The 15,933-nt window shown below is 29.4% G+C and overlaps 1 protein-coding gene across 49 annotated transcripts in view; it reads right to left on the bottom strand.

Moving 5' to 3' along the window:
• Positions 1–5,185: 5,185 nt before the first annotated feature.
• Positions 5,186–15,933, bottom strand: part of LOC100167379 (myosin heavy chain 1) — a 29,065-nt gene continuing 18,317 nt past the window's right edge. For 32 of the 49 annotated variants that reach the window (XM_008180986.3, XM_016801303.2, XM_008180990.3 and 29 more), the window contains 15 exons: positions 15,487–15,613; positions 14,178–14,387; positions 11,396–11,668; positions 10,999–11,301; positions 10,836–10,892; positions 10,469–10,722; positions 9,641–9,719; positions 8,892–9,137; positions 8,622–8,818; positions 8,157–8,506; positions 7,843–8,083; positions 7,233–7,686; positions 6,994–7,161; positions 6,475–6,900; positions 5,186–5,598 (listed from right to left, as the gene is read on the bottom strand). In XM_008180986.3, the coding sequence (XP_008179208.1) occupies positions 5,515–5,598; positions 6,475–6,900; positions 6,994–7,161; positions 7,233–7,686; positions 7,843–8,083; positions 8,157–8,506; positions 8,622–8,818; positions 8,892–9,137; positions 9,641–9,719; positions 10,469–10,722; positions 10,836–10,892; positions 10,999–11,301; positions 11,396–11,668; positions 14,178–14,387; positions 15,487–15,613 (3,469 nt within the window). In that variant the 3' untranslated portion in view covers positions 5,186–5,514. Of the gene's footprint in view, positions 5,599–6,097; positions 6,162–6,474; positions 6,901–6,993; positions 7,162–7,232; positions 7,687–7,842; positions 8,084–8,156; positions 8,507–8,621; positions 8,819–8,891; positions 9,138–9,640; positions 9,720–10,034; positions 10,114–10,468; positions 10,723–10,835; positions 10,893–10,998; positions 11,302–11,395; positions 11,669–14,177; positions 14,388–15,486; positions 15,614–15,933 lie in introns of all 49 variants that reach the window. The other 17 variants (XM_029489077.1, XM_029489075.1, XM_029489074.1 and 14 more) reach the window with 2 other exon arrangements.

Genomic DNA, 15,933 nt, shown 5'->3' on the forward strand with positions numbered 1-15,933 from the left:
CTTTTTTCGATGTACCTTTCGGAACGTCGCTTTATACATTTTGACGATAAAACCATAATAATAATAATATTATATTGTGAAATACTTTACGACGTCTATCGCAAATATTTACCGTCGCGTTGCACATTTTACATTTTACTCTAAGCATTTCCACGAAGTATTTATCTGATTAGCTTATATAATAACACGCAATAAAAATATGTAGAAAAAGAATGATAAATATTTAGGTTAGACGACACGCACCATCCTTCGGAATAACAAAATATTTTTAATATTTATTGATATCTCCGGTTTTAATTTATAAAAAGTAGGGCACGTGGGTTATCATATTTTGGAATTTTCGACCTATAGTGGTAATAGAATATTGATATAATTGAGATATTTTATTATTAAAAAAGCAACAGCGATAATAATTTGCTCTGTATACACTATACAATAATGTGTATTTTATTCATATAATAATAGTATTATCATAAACTACGCAACTACCTAATTAATATTTTAGATTCTGAGTGAAACGATGAATGTATTGATTTTACAATGATGTGTGTTTTTTTTTAAATTTTATTTTTATTTTTGTGTCTGTCATCACCTTTTAGGACAGTAAAAATGCTTGGATTTTCTTCAACAGTATCTTTTCTGATAGGAAAGTGAATCTAGTTGGTACTTTAGGGGATCAAAAGTAAAAAATTCCCAGTAGTTTTCAACAGCTTCAAAAGTGAAAAACAAAAGAAAATTTAAGGAAAAGGAAATTCTTACGCAAAATCTGTTTTCAAGAAAATTGATTTTGGTTTTTGGTGCGAAACTTAAACAAATGACCGTAGGTAAATGAAATGTTGACTAAATGTTAATATTAGTATTTTCTATACACCATAATATTTTCCAAATATTTTGACTTATTTTGAGCTGTTTACGGATATTTTCAGTTTCCATTTTTTTTAGTTTTTTTTCATTAAATATCAATAAAATTTTATTTGTTGGTTAAAAAAACTTGAAAATTTAATAGAAGGCTTCTATATATTGTTTCAATGGCAGATGAAAAAAATTAAAAATTCATGGTCACAATTTTTTGTTATAAGCATCTAAAGTTCAAATATTGACAAAATACGTAAAAATGACGAAAATTTGCAAATTATTTTGAGTTAGAAATGCATGTAAAATTTTCTTTTTAAATCCAAGATTTGAAAATGTAATACAAGATTCCTCATAAGTTTGTCTACCTTTTTCAAAAAAAAACGTCTTCAAGCGAGTCAAATTAAATTTTTATGAGCGTTTGAAATTCATATTTTTACAACATTTGATATTCAATCGATTTCTCATGTAACGATTTTCTTATTTTGTTGTAATTAAAAAACGAATGACTGTAGATACTTGACAATTTCACTGAATGTTTATATTAGTATTTAATATACACGATGAAATTTTGAAAATAATTTTTGACACTTTTTGAGCTGTTTACGGACATTATCAGTTTTCAATTTTTTTAGATTTTTTTTCTATAAATATCAATTAAGTTTTATCTGTTGGGCCAAAAAGTGTAAAAATTTAATACAAGGCTCCCGATATATTGTTACAATAGCAGTTGAAAAATATTAAAAATACATAGGCACTATTTTTTTTTATAAGCATTTAAAGATCGAATTTCGACAAAATGTATCAAATTTAAAATTGAATAATTATTTTGTAGTTAAAAATTTATAAAATGTTCAACTTTCATATCTAAGGCTTGAAAATTTAAAACAAGATTTCACGTAAGTAGTTAATTCTGTTACCAAAAAATCTAAAAAATACATAAGCACAGTTTATTTTTAAAGTCATTTTAAGTTCAAATTTGGACGAAATGACATATTAAAAAACCTAGAATAACTATTTTAGTTATTTTGTTAAAAGGAAATCAAAGGAAAGGAAATCTCAGTTAAAAGACTGAAATGGGCAGGATAGCATGGGGAAAACAAGGATCAATAATAAGGACCACAATCGAAAATAACACGACACCTAAACGACCTTTGGGAAGGACTCGTTTCACATTGGAAGACTAAGTTATAAATTTAGAAGTGCTGGAACCTAGAGCACAATGGTGAGAAGTAGCGAATGACAGAAGCAGATGGAGGATTATATATGCTTGCATGACAATTGACTGGTCTTGACCCTCCCCCCCTCAAAAAAAAAAGTAAGCAATATATTATTAATAATTATTATAATTTAATTTCACCATTACAATGAACATCAATAAAGTTTTTTTTTTTTTCATTAAAATGTGCAATGTAATATTTATTTGTTCTTTACTTTTATTAAACAAACTATCCGCGGCATCTGTGGCCAATACATTTTGTATATTATATTTATACATTACATAATACTAAAATGTATAATACAAATAATAACATTTTAATATAATATTGTTCTGTAAATTAAATATTATATTTTAACACTATTATTTTGGCGTATTAATAATAACATTTTATCGGTTGGTTAAAATATCGAGAAATATGGATAAATAACACCGTGGTGTACCCGAATTGTCTATCCGTAACGCCGTGTGGTCATAATTATATTACCATTTACCGTACTTTATCAACGAGTACTCTATAGCTATTCTTGGTAAGTTTAAGACGTCCCACTTGTATTTGTCGTCCCCGTCTTGCGAATAATGCACAATATAGTTAGTTTACGTTCAACGGTACTCAATCTAACCTAATGATATAAAATTTTAAGGTAAGAACGTCATAAAAATGATGATAGAACTGAAACTATAACCAACTAATACTGTTTGTACAAAAAATTATTGATTGTTTGTATTAAATAAAATATTCAATAACCAAGTATTTAAATTTATTTTAATTTAATTACCATCGACCTCGTTTTATTCATGTTCAATAATGCTTTAATTTTTATTCGAAGCGAGATTAAATATAAAAATCATAAAATTACACTTACGAAATAATCAATTAAAAATACGCAATATTTTATTGCTAAAAGATTTTGTACGAGGATATAAATTTAGATTTAAGATTATAGTCATGATATTATAATAATGTTATAAGTACGAGATTAATAACATTCTTTTGAAAATAAATTGTATTTCTTTTTTATGCCGAACATATTATAATAATAATATTTTTTCTCAACCGAACAAAATATATATATTCTCGATCGTAATCCTCACCACTCGAAAAAGTTCAGGCATCCAACGCCAATACGAAATAATAATATATTATTTATATTATAATATACGAGTAATAAATAAGTATATTATTACTGTACACTTTCGTCACTATATAATAATATATTGGTTGACTGCAACTCTGTGAATATTTTTCATATTGTTATTATTTCCAAGTTGGAAAGTTTCCAATAAAGACACCGCCGATACGCATTTTTATATGTGTCAAGATCACCGTTTCTGTTCCGGTCAATCACGAAGAACAATAAATAATTGTATCGTTTTAAAGTTATGAAAATTTTTATTTTTTTTCTTCATTATACTAATTAGGTAAGTACTACTATATCTACGTACTATTACAATATGTTCGTTTTAAGTTAACGGTTATTGGTCTTACTTATTGGCTCCCATCTCTCCCCCGCCCACTTTTCGTGCGTATTCGACGTATCGTGACGGTGATACATTTGGTTTTAATTTTTAATATCCATCGATGTATTTATGCGGAGGCATTTAGCTATGTTTGTTTCGATAATACGAGCAAAGAGCTATTTTACGTAACACACGCACTCGGTTCGAGTATAGAGACCATCGATATAATATTATAGCGACGAGCATTAATATTTTTACCTGCAGTCATCTGGTGACGAGAGAAATATTTACCACTTGATGGTTATTGTACTGATTGTCATTACCTACGCAATGTCGACGCAAGCCGATTAAAATGAAAATAAAAAAAAAACCGACAAGAGAACTTTGATACTTTCCGATTAGGGTGATTCGGTTACCCGTAATATTATTATTGGCAAGAGAATTATTATTCACGCAACTATATACATATATATATAACATTTTGCACATATATCACAAAAAATATTATATATATTTATATCTACAATTCATTATTACATTAATATTTTTTCACGACATTCGTTCACCATATTTTTATACCTACGTCATAATATATTGATCGCAAACTTAATGTTGCACTCGTGTGTTACGAGCCTTCGACCGATACAAATCGATACAGTCGCTGGAACTATAGAATATTAATAGGTCGAAGCTCTGTTGGGAATTCAATCAAATTATGTTAAGTACCTACTTAATTATACATTAAAACTCAAAATTATGCAACACCATTATATTATTACGAGTATATTATACTCACTATTATAGTCTTAGCCAACATTCTCCGAGAACGTACTCATTGTTCCTTATCAACTGTATTATTATAATACAATACGTGTTTTACCTTTTACCGGCTGGATGACGTGATGTTGCGAAACATCCATAAACTTGATTGTACGTTAAAACTTAAAAGTTTACAACATCATAATATAATGTTATATACTCACTATTATAGTTTTAAGTCTTAACCCACATTATCAGAGAGCGGTCGTTACACTACACATTGTTTCTTATAAACTGTATTATAAATTAATCATAATATTATATATGTTTTAAAGTTTAATTCAATAAAAATAACGGTTTACTATGACGTTCATTTCATCTCTTTAGACTTCGACAATGATGACCAAACGACACGCACCATCAGAATGTGTTAAGTGTGTGGTTAATTTTACCTGCTGATGTGGCGTAGCAAAACAAAATTTTTATTAATTAATTTGTATATTTAATATATACTTGATTATACATTACAACTTACAACAACACCATACTATTATATACTCACTATATATAGTCTTAAGTCTTTACCCACATTTTACGAGAGTGGTCGTAACACTACTCATTGTTTCTTATCAATTGTATTGTTATACATACATCTATATGAATCATAATATTTGTTTTAAAGTTTAACTCGATAAAATAGTAACGGTTTCCTATGACATCTGTTTTGACGTCGACAAAGACGGCCAATCGACTCGCACCATCAGCAATGTGTTCTTAATTTAACCCGCTGATGTGCTGCAACGTAACACTTTAGACACAGAAACGGAAATGTTCACAGGTATCGGAATGTATGTAGAGGAACAGGCCAAGTAAATAACGAACAAATACAAACGATTATTATAAGTTAACAATTAGCATATCTTTATTGGAAACATTAAAGAAGCTGAATTGTACAACGGGGTTAAAATTAATTTTAAATTAAAAGAATTTAGGTTGAATAACATAGTTATCATTATGATAATTTGTTTTCATATAAATAAAACATTGTTTTACACACTAATAAATACAGACAGGCCGCATGTGTGTCGCAAATGATGATGTAGATTTATGGTTGATGCTGCTGTTTTGTGTGTACGTGGTGTTTTATGATACATTTCGAAAAAAAATAAAAATATTGTAGTACATTTTTTTTAAAGTTTTATTACAAATAAGTTAAATTTTGTTTAGAAGTCGCCTTCTGGGTGGAGGTCGAATCTGGGTGGGAAGGCGAATCCGTCGAATTGTGGTTTAACGGGCGGCCTGTGTCCCTATAAAACAAACAAATAAAACAAAAACACGTTTAAAAATGTTCCACAATTGCCTGAAAACGCATGTCATAAATTTAATATGAACAAAATGTAATATGTATTATTAATAAAAGTCTAGGTCATGTGCGATAACTTTTATTGGATTGATCGTGCCACATGCATAAAACAAATTAATAAAACATTAAACTCGTAACTGATAGTAAATTTCATTTTTCAAATAACGTTAAACCAAAATCAGGTCTATAATAATACAGCTAAATGGGCATTTTGTTAGGAATTAAAAATATTTATTTCACAAACATATCGTATGATTATTAACAACTCGAATTATTTCGTAATCGGAGTATTCAACGCTTATATGATTAGAAATGTAAAATAGTCAAATGCAAGTTAGAATAGGACCGTATCAAGTCATGTTGATTGTGCGGCTAAAATCGGTGAAAAACATTCTAACCGAGTACATGACTCGTCAACTACAAATCTAGTCTATCCGACTTACAAATAAATAAATAGATAGAATCAAGATTTTACTCCAATGGTAGCACCTTTCGTGGCTTTTGAGGCTGGAATAATAATGATTCTGTTAGCTCGCTATATGAATAACGCGCAACAATGTATCGTACAATTGAGACAATTAGGATGTATTACATCAATTTTATTTTAAAATTATGTTAACAAATTAAATATAGAACTGCTCAGATAGTGATAGGTGTCTGTCATCTCAATTTTACGATACATCCAACTTTTTTTTTAGTGAACACGTAATTTAAAGTGCGTCAATTAAGTCGAATGAACATGTACAAATCGCCATGTATAAATACGTCATAACAATTTATAATCATAGATTTTTAATTATTAAATGTGAGAAACACTTACAATTGGGCTTCCGCCTCGTGCTGTGGATCCTGATCTGCCCTTTGTTCTGAACTTTGCAATTGCTTGTTCAGCTAGATCGGCTCTTTCTTCAGCCTCTTCCAGTTCTTGTTGGGCCTTACGGAACTTAGCCAAGTTGAGTGCGGCAATTTCTTCGGCCTCTTCGATCTGTCTCTTGTATGTCTTGATCTTTTGTTGCAGTTTGTCAACCAAGTCTTGCATGCGCTCATGGTTCTTTCTGTCTTCGTCTCCTTGGAAGCTCAACTCCTTAATTCTACGCTCAGATTTTCTTAGGTTCTTTTGCGCATCGGCGTGTCTGCGTTGTTCACCATCCAACTCGTTCTCCAATTCTCGTACCCTTTGTTCGAGTTTCTGAATAGCTTTCTTACCACCCTTCAATGCATTATTTTCAGCTTCATCTAATCTTACCTAAAAATATTAAATAAGTATTAAAAATAATGCCATCATACTTTAAGAATTAAAACAGTCCATTAAAATTAAAATTTATTTAATCATGCTTACTTGTAATTCCTTGATTTGTGTTTCAAGAGCTTTCCTAAGTTTTTCTTGGGTTTGTGCGTGGTCTTGTTCGGCTCTGAGTTCATCAGCAAGTCTGGCAGCGTCTACCATTGCCTTCTTGGCCTTTTCTTCGGAGTTCTTAGCTTCATTCAATAACTCGTCTAAGTCAGACTGTATACAAATAAATACATTATTAATAAACGTTATACTTGGAAAATATTCAATTTATGCTATAATATTACATGTAAGGTTTGTAGTTCTCCTTCCAGCTTCCTCTTGGCAGCAGAAATGGAGGTAGCCTGTGCGGAAAGTTCATTGAGCTGTTCATGAGCATCAGCCAATTCTTGTTCAACTTGTCTCCTGCCACGGTCAGATTGTTCCAATAAGGTTCTGGATTCTTCCACTTCGTTTTGTAATGCGTTCGCTCGTCTTTCGGAGATTCCCAACTGTTCTCGGGCATCTTCTCTAGCCCTAGATTCTTCTTCGAGAGCAGTTTGTACATCCTTCAATTGTTGTTGGTACCGCTTAATGTTCTTTTGGGCTTCAGCATTAGCTTTGTTAGCGTGGTCTAAAGCGATTTCAAGTTCATTGATGTCAGCTTCCAACTTCTTCTTCATTCTAAGAGCTTCAGCCTTTCCTTTAGCTTCAGCTTCCAAGCTAGCTTGCATAGAGTCTAAAGCACGTTGGTGGTTTTTCCTAAAATAATATAGGTTGTATGCGTTATGTACATTTCAAAACTTTCAAATCTTACTTAAATATAATTTCAGTATTGCATTAAATGTTAGGTAATTAAAGTATATAAAGATATTCATCACTTTGCTAGGTATAAATATTTTAACAATTATATTTTACCTGGTATTTTCGAATTCCTCTTCTTTCTCTTGGATACGTCTGTCAATTTCTTGTCTAACTTGAGACAGTTCCAATTGTGCTCTCAATACTTTGTTCTCTTCCTGTTCTAATGCTGCTTCAGCTTCTTCTAATGCAGCCTGGAGTTCATCCTTCTCAACTTCCAATCGTTTGCGTTGTTTTTCAATTTCATGGATGTTTCTGCCACCTTCACCAATTTGATCAAGAAGATCCTTGACTTCATCTGTTCAAATCAAAATAGTATTAATATTACACATTATAATACATAACACATTTAAATAAAGTATAAAACTTACCGGCTAGATTCTTGTTTTCACGTCTGACTCCTTCCAATTGTTCTTGAGCTTCTTCATAGGCTCCCTTAAGACGGAAGAGTTCAGTGGAATAGTTTCTGCATTCTTTCTGGCTTGCATCTAATTCAGCTGCTAAGTCATCAACCTTGAGTTTCCATTCTCCAATGATCTTGTCAATGGCCTTGGCCTTCTTTTCAGCAGCATTAGCAATTGCTGTTGCTCTGTCGACTTCCAATTGTAAGTCTTCGACTTCAGTTGCCAAACGTTGTTTCGTTTTCTCTAAAGCAATAACCTTTTGGTTGAGTGACTCGATGGTCTCTTCAGCTTCAGCGAGACGAGCTTGCAATTTGCGTCTAAGAAAATAAAGGTTATGTGAATAGTATATTAGATTTAAAAATATTATAATATGTCTACACAGGTTTTAAATGCATTGCATAATATATTTTATTTGAATAGGAGAATACTCACTTAGCTTCCTCAAGTTCTTCAACTCTGGCAATACCCTCAGATTCATATTTGGTACGCCATAATTGAACTTCAGCATTAGCCTTGCTCAATTGTCTTTGAATGTCAGCCTTAGCTTCAGCTTCTTCTTCCAATTGTTCACGAATGTTGTCAATATCGTGTTCCAAGTTTCTGAATTTACCCAAAAGTGTAGCGCGTTCCTAAATAAAATTGAATAATATCGATTAATATTATAAGTAAAACTGCAATAAGTTTTTATATAAAAATATTTACCCTTCCTTCTTCATCAGCCAGTCTCTTAGTATCTTCGAGTTGGGTGGTGAGGGAAATCTTGATCTTAGCCAACTGAGAAACCTGTGATTCGGCTTCTTCCAATTGACGAAGTAAGTCGGAGTTTTCAATGCTCAACTTCTTCTTGGCAGCATCAAAGTCATTCAATGTGCGGTTGGTTTCATCAAGTTTACCTTGAACTTCGTTCAACTGGTGTTGTACTTGTTTGTAGATCTTTTCAGTCTGGGCCTAATATTATAAATCCGAAATAAATTAGAATCCAATCGTACATTATTTGTAGAACAGAAAATGAACACAAACACGAAACAATTATTTGAACACATTTTACAAGTATTAGTACATATTTGATTAAGACATCATCATACATTTACAACGCACACTTTAAATCTAAGTTATTTTAACGTCACAGAAAACGTATTACTCAGCACATTTTAACTGGAACATAAGTATTTTAAACAGTCATTACTAAATCCTATGTTTATAAAATATGTTAGTAGCTCATGATAAAAACATTGTATTATTTTGACTATTTATAATGTAATATTATAATATTTGCCTGCTAATAATGATGACTTTTAAAACTTTCAACAACGAAGCTTCTATTACATACATAAAGTTAAGTGCGAAAATGAATTTAAAGATTTATTAATGTGAAGCAATTTTTTTTTTTGAATTATTATTCGAATGTTCTTTTTTGCCAAAGCAGTACATCATTTGTTTTTTCAACCAACCTTTTCGTTAGAAATGTGGTCTAAGCTTGCACGTGTGTCATTCAATTCACACAAGAACTGGCATTTATCCTTCTCAGCTCTAATAATCAATACAACATTATTTTTATTTACATTTTAAACTATCGTTGCTTACAAAAATAAATATTATATTTATATATTAATTTATTTCAGATTCATCGCTTTAAACTGACCAAATAATATATTTAATTGCCTCTGTGGTACCTACTGATTATATCATCAAGATCTTAATACCCTAATTAGATAATAGATAAAAATGAATTTATTTTAAACAGGAATAAACATGCTTTCGAAGTTTGTTTTCATTGAATTACAAATGAGGATAAAACATGGTCATGCAACATATATAAACACTGAACCTTAGTGTTTTTTCTACCTTTTCTCTAGATATTAAATCAACAGCAGCTCTAGTGTTGTTTAAGTCGTTGGCAAGATAATGTGAATGATGCTCAGCCCTAATTTGATAAAATATATATTATTTTAAATCGTTAATACAACAATTTATTTACATTAGACAGATAATTAAATAAATTAAAAAATGATTTAATAATTAATAAAAACTTACTTTTCTCAATTACTTAATGTATATTTTAATTTATTTAATACCGATAAATTATTCTAGTGCTTGGAAGTTTAATTATTTAAAATTATTATTTCTAACGATAAATTTCGTAACGATTATGCAGTTCAAATAGTTTATAGATAAAGCACCCATATATAATTAAATCATATCAGTATGGAATGTATATTTTTCATTATTATAAAATTTCATTGTTATATTTTTTTAAATAGTAAAAATACGAAACATACTTGGTCTTGAGTTTGTTCAACTGGTCGATTTGGTCACCCATCTCTGCAACGGCGTCATTGTGCTTCTTGCGTAAGTTGGCTAAGGTAGCTTCGTGTTGAATGTTAGCTTCCTCCAAATCACGACGGAGTTTGCTCATCTCAGCTTCACGTTTCTTGTTCAACTCAATTTGAGCGGAAGTAGCACCACCAGCTTCTTCAAGGCGTTCGCCCAACTCTTCCAATTCACGGGCAAGATCAGCGCGTTGCTTCTCAGCCTATCAATAATATAAATATATATATTGGTTAGTAAAAATGCGTAACTTACATTAAATCGTAAGACTAAATCGAATAATTTAAACGTTATTTTTCAATTGTTATTAGTTGTTACCTTAGCGCGGGCTTGTCTTTCGGCTTCAACCTCTTCTTCGAGTTCTTCGATTCTCGACTGAAAGGGGAATGACGAATATTAATTAAAAATTAAAAGTTACAATTAAGTAAACTATCTAATAGCATACTTTTCAAAATATAAAATAATATATTTAATCGCTTACTTGAAGTTCTTTGATTTGTTTTTGTTGTTTGCCAACTAAAGCTTGTTCGTCTTCTAGTTTGGCAGTAAGGGAAGCCAATTCCTTGTCTTTCCTTTGAATTGTTTGTTCAAGTTCTTTTTTGTTGCGTTCCAAATCAGAAACAGCTTCTTGGGTAAGTTTCAAGTCTCCTTCTGTCTTCCTCTTACCCTTTTCAATATCACCTCGTAATTTCTTTTCACGTTCTAACGAATCTTCCAACTCGTCCAAAGTTTGTTCCAACTTGTTCTTAACTTTGTTAAGATGGTTGATTTTGTCTTCAGCCGCCTATAATCAAATAATGAGCAATTATTTACTCAAATGTATTCGATAATTACTAAAAATTGTGGATTAGGTATTAATCTTAAATGTTAAAACTGACCTGTAATTCTTCGGCAGTTTTCTGGGCGGTTTCACCAGACAATTTCTTTTCTTTGTTCAACTTGTTGATAAGTTCGTCTTGGTGAGCAATTTCATCATTCAAGTTGCGAATTTGGTGATCTTTGGATGCCTTATCTTGATCGGACTTTTGAATAGAAAGTTCCAAATCTTCGACATCTTTTTTGAGTCCTGCATTTTCTTGTTCCAATTTCTTTTTCTGTTGGAACAGTTGGTTACGCGCATCTTCTTCCTGGGTTAACCTCTCTTGAGTTTCCTATAATACATTTTGAACATTTTAGCAAGACGTACATTATTAATACGTGTATAAATTATTTAAATTTATAGAATAGACGTAACAAATTTATGTTGTATCCCTGCATATATAATTATATATATAAATAAGAAAGAGTTTTCATAGGATGTAAAAAATACTAAAATAATTTGTCTGTACGTTTCTATAAAATAAAATATTTTGTAAAAGAGTAATATATTATTAATATTTAAAAGAGAAATATAACTAAATTATTTGTTTGAATGTCTGCCAAATCTAATTAAAAAAATAAATACTTCGAGTAATACTAATAGTTTGAATACTCATCGGTGCATGTCAAAATTACGTGGGTATAAAATATAAATTATACAAATTAAACAGGTTAATGAAGTACATGTTTAAAGAATTTTACTTGATGAATGCCGTTTACACATAAACCAATGTTATCCAGATGTTTTGATAATGACCCAACAGTCAACGCGTTTGATTTAATCATTTATTTTGGGAATATTTTCAACATATCTATAGAGGTCGGTATGTTGGTATTTTTACTAAAATAACGATGAAATCAGATTACGAAACCTATTCTATAGTATGCCTCTATGTAAACGTGTATTTTGTTCAACATTTCAAACACAATCTCTTTTAGTGAAACATTTATAAATACACAATTAAAATAAAAAGAGTACTATTTACAATTTTAGTAATGTAACATTCTATGATACGTAATAAATCAGATAATTTTACTTCTTTAATTAATGCAATGCAATGTTATAGAAATAAACTCTTTTAAAACTACTTACATTTTAATAAAATACCTACACAAGCACACAACTTTAAAAAAATGTATAAATTGTATATTCATTCTATTTAAAATAAGTTTAACCAACTGTTAGCATATTCAAGTGTCTGTATTTAATACACCGAAACAGCGTATAACTTATATATTTCTATATATTCTATATATTTGTTTTGTTTTTATGTGTACTTTATACTGTATAGGACTGTACTTTTATTATACAACAATACAGCATAATATATTTATATTGTAAAAAAAAAAATTAATATTATAATATAAGTATTTTTTAACTTAGATAATATTGTTCAAAAGTAAATATGGCGATGTATTAAATATTAAATAAAAGTGCCGGTCAAGCAGCGTTTCTTTTTTAATTTAAATTAATTAGTATACTATAAGTAGTGTGTAAATTAAAATTCAACATTCTTAAATAATAATTATTAAAGTTACAAACAAAACATCGCCGAGTGATGTAGGTATTTATTTTTTAGAAATCCTTAATTTTTTCATATAATTTATTTTTAAATATCTAATATATGTATTAAATAACATGCAATAAATAAAATTGTTTTTTTTTCATACATCAGAATATTAATCTATTTCCAGGTACATTGCGTGTGGGCACGTGTTATCGCATGTCCCCCACCCCCCATATCGGGATTTATGGGCCTTTTCGTTGCCAGCGAATTTTTCTAACATGTCGTGAAATCTATGTTATGAAAGAAGGAGAAGGAGATCCGATGTTCCATGGTAATATTATTATGGAGGCGTTGAAACTAGGATTATTCATCGAACTTTAAAATAGACCACCAGAAGTGACTCGTGGGATATTATTCTTTCACGCCGCTTATGTCGCATGGAACTATTCATGGATGATAAATATAACATAATATTCACATTTTTTAAAGTTTATATTCTGCAAAATGTATAATCGTTATGTGTTATTTTAATACTGGAAATCGTTGTGGCAATGTATTACGCTTGCTGTCAGCTCGGTCCAAAGCTTAGTTAAAATAATATGTATTTTTAATTTTAGTGTTATTTAATATTCCAATTATTATAAGCTTATGAAATAGTTAGGTATTTTATTTTTTTGCATTTTACGTTTATTCCATTTAATTTAATATTTTTGAGTTTAATTTTAAAAATGAGCATTAAAGTTCTTTATATTAGAAAATTCATCTTATGTAAAGGACTAACTAAAAGACTTTAATCCTAAAGCATGTTAAGTGCATTATTATTTATTGATATTTCTCGTTAAAATCTTAGTTTTAAACTTAAGTATAAGAATACATATAATAATGCATATAATATTATTTAGGATCTTAAGAATTGAATGTTTTATAATGTTTTGAATTCTTTCACACTTTAAAACATAGATTTCAGATTTAATAATATAAATAATTAATACCTATTTATGTATTATTACTGCTTTCAATATGGTTAAGAAAACTAATAAGAACTACTTAAACACATACTTGAATATCAATCTATTTTGAATGATTTAAATTGCAAATCTTTATACTAACTGCTTTAATATTTGAATAATAAATGTAATTGAGATTGACTATACGTTCAGAAGCCAACGGCTTAAATTACTAAAATTTAATTGTAATCAACTATATTTTCAATAGTTTAAACTACTGTAAGTTATATTTTCTCCCGACTGTATCGAATAAAATAAAAAAAAATTAAATAATTTGAAGCACTCACCGAAAGTTGAGATTCCAAGTCGCTCTTTTGTGCCGCCAATTTAGCTGCTCTCTCTTGGATGCTGGACGCACTTCCCTTTTCGCCTTCCAAAGATTGAAGTAGCTGTGTCTTCTCAGCCAAAAGTTTGGAGTTGAGTGCTTCAAGTTCTTTGCGAAGTTTTTCTTCACGTTCAAGTGCAGCTGTGACTTTTTCTACTTCTTCTTCCAATCTCTGTTTAGAATTTTCCAAGTCTTTTAGTAACTCCATGGCGGCACTGGGTTATTACTAGGCTAGCACTCGGGAAGGCAAGTGATGTGTCTAATGGACCAAGTAGTCGATGGTGCCGAAGAGAGCGGCTATGTGGGTGGACCAGTAACGCGAGAATATTTTTGGTGGGGGTACTATACTGTGTAGAGTGCATATTTGGATGCAACATGGGTGGTGATATTTATATAAATTCTATTTAATATATTTATAATAATAGCAATTTTTTATTTTAGGATTATATTATTATTAATGGTTGTTTGAAAACATTTATTTTATTAGAAAAATGTTTAAATACTAAAAATATCAAATCCCGATGATATTAGATGCTTAAATAAATACAAATTTGAAAAAAAATCTATATTTAAATCAATGATCTTATAAACACATTCGTTTTCAAAACTAACTATGTTGGTATACGTTACAAGATTTTTTTTATAAATACAATATAAATTGAACAGGATCTAAAAATAAAAACTTTCGTCAGTTTTTTTTTTAATTGATCTGTTTTATATTAGGTTTTGTATTTTTTCATTTATTATTATAAACAACTAAAATGGGGGTAAATTTATATATGGTATTGATATTGATGATAATTTAAAGTTAATATGATCACATTTTTAGTAATATGATCATATTTTTAGTAATATAATTTATTATGGCTACATAAATAATTATATATTAATGTTACATGTAAACATATTTGTAGAAAAATTATTTTTAACATATGTATGATTCATGTTTAGGTATGAATTTAGAAATTAGATTGGGTATACATTATATAATTATATATGTTATACCATAAATAATTAAACATAATATTATATTATAAATATAAAAAGATTTTGGTATAAGATATCTAAATTTAATCATGATGTATTATTGCATTTCAAGGAACCTAAAAAAGATTTCTTATTTTTTGTGATATTTAAAACTTGAAATCTCATTAAAGCGATAATAACTACAATTTATCACAAATTTCATGTAGAATAATCCGGAATTAAGGAGATTAAATGTACATAGTATATATTTAAAATACCAAAATTAAAAAATGTAAAATACTTACTCTCAATTCATCTTCAATGTTAGCCACATTGAGTAATGGTTTGACGCGAGACCACATCTTCCACCATGGCCACGACCTCAATTTCATGTATTTCCTTAAGCTTCTCTGGATAACCAATAGAGCCAATCTGTCCAAAAATAAAATCACTTAATAAATAATGTTAAAAATTTGGTGAATCGGTTATACGATACGTTAGCAAGTTTTAACATAAAAATTAAAATAGAAATTGTAAGAATTTGTGAACATGATTTTTCTGTTCAGCCTATACAGAATATTCATAAAGCGATATATCTACGCCATAAATAACTTGAGTATATTTTTACAAAATATCGTGGATACTATTACGATGACATAACAGCCATAACGCATAATATATTATATATATTTATAAATATACTCGCAAAACGTATTTTTTAACGATTTATTGTTAGTATTTTCATATTTTTA

This window comes from Acyrthosiphon pisum, chromosome A2, assembly GCF_005508785.2.
Source record: "Acyrthosiphon pisum isolate AL4f chromosome A2, pea_aphid_22Mar2018_4r6ur, whole genome shotgun sequence".
In the NCBI taxonomy this organism is placed as follows: domain Eukaryota; kingdom Metazoa; phylum Arthropoda; class Insecta; order Hemiptera; family Aphididae; genus Acyrthosiphon; species Acyrthosiphon pisum.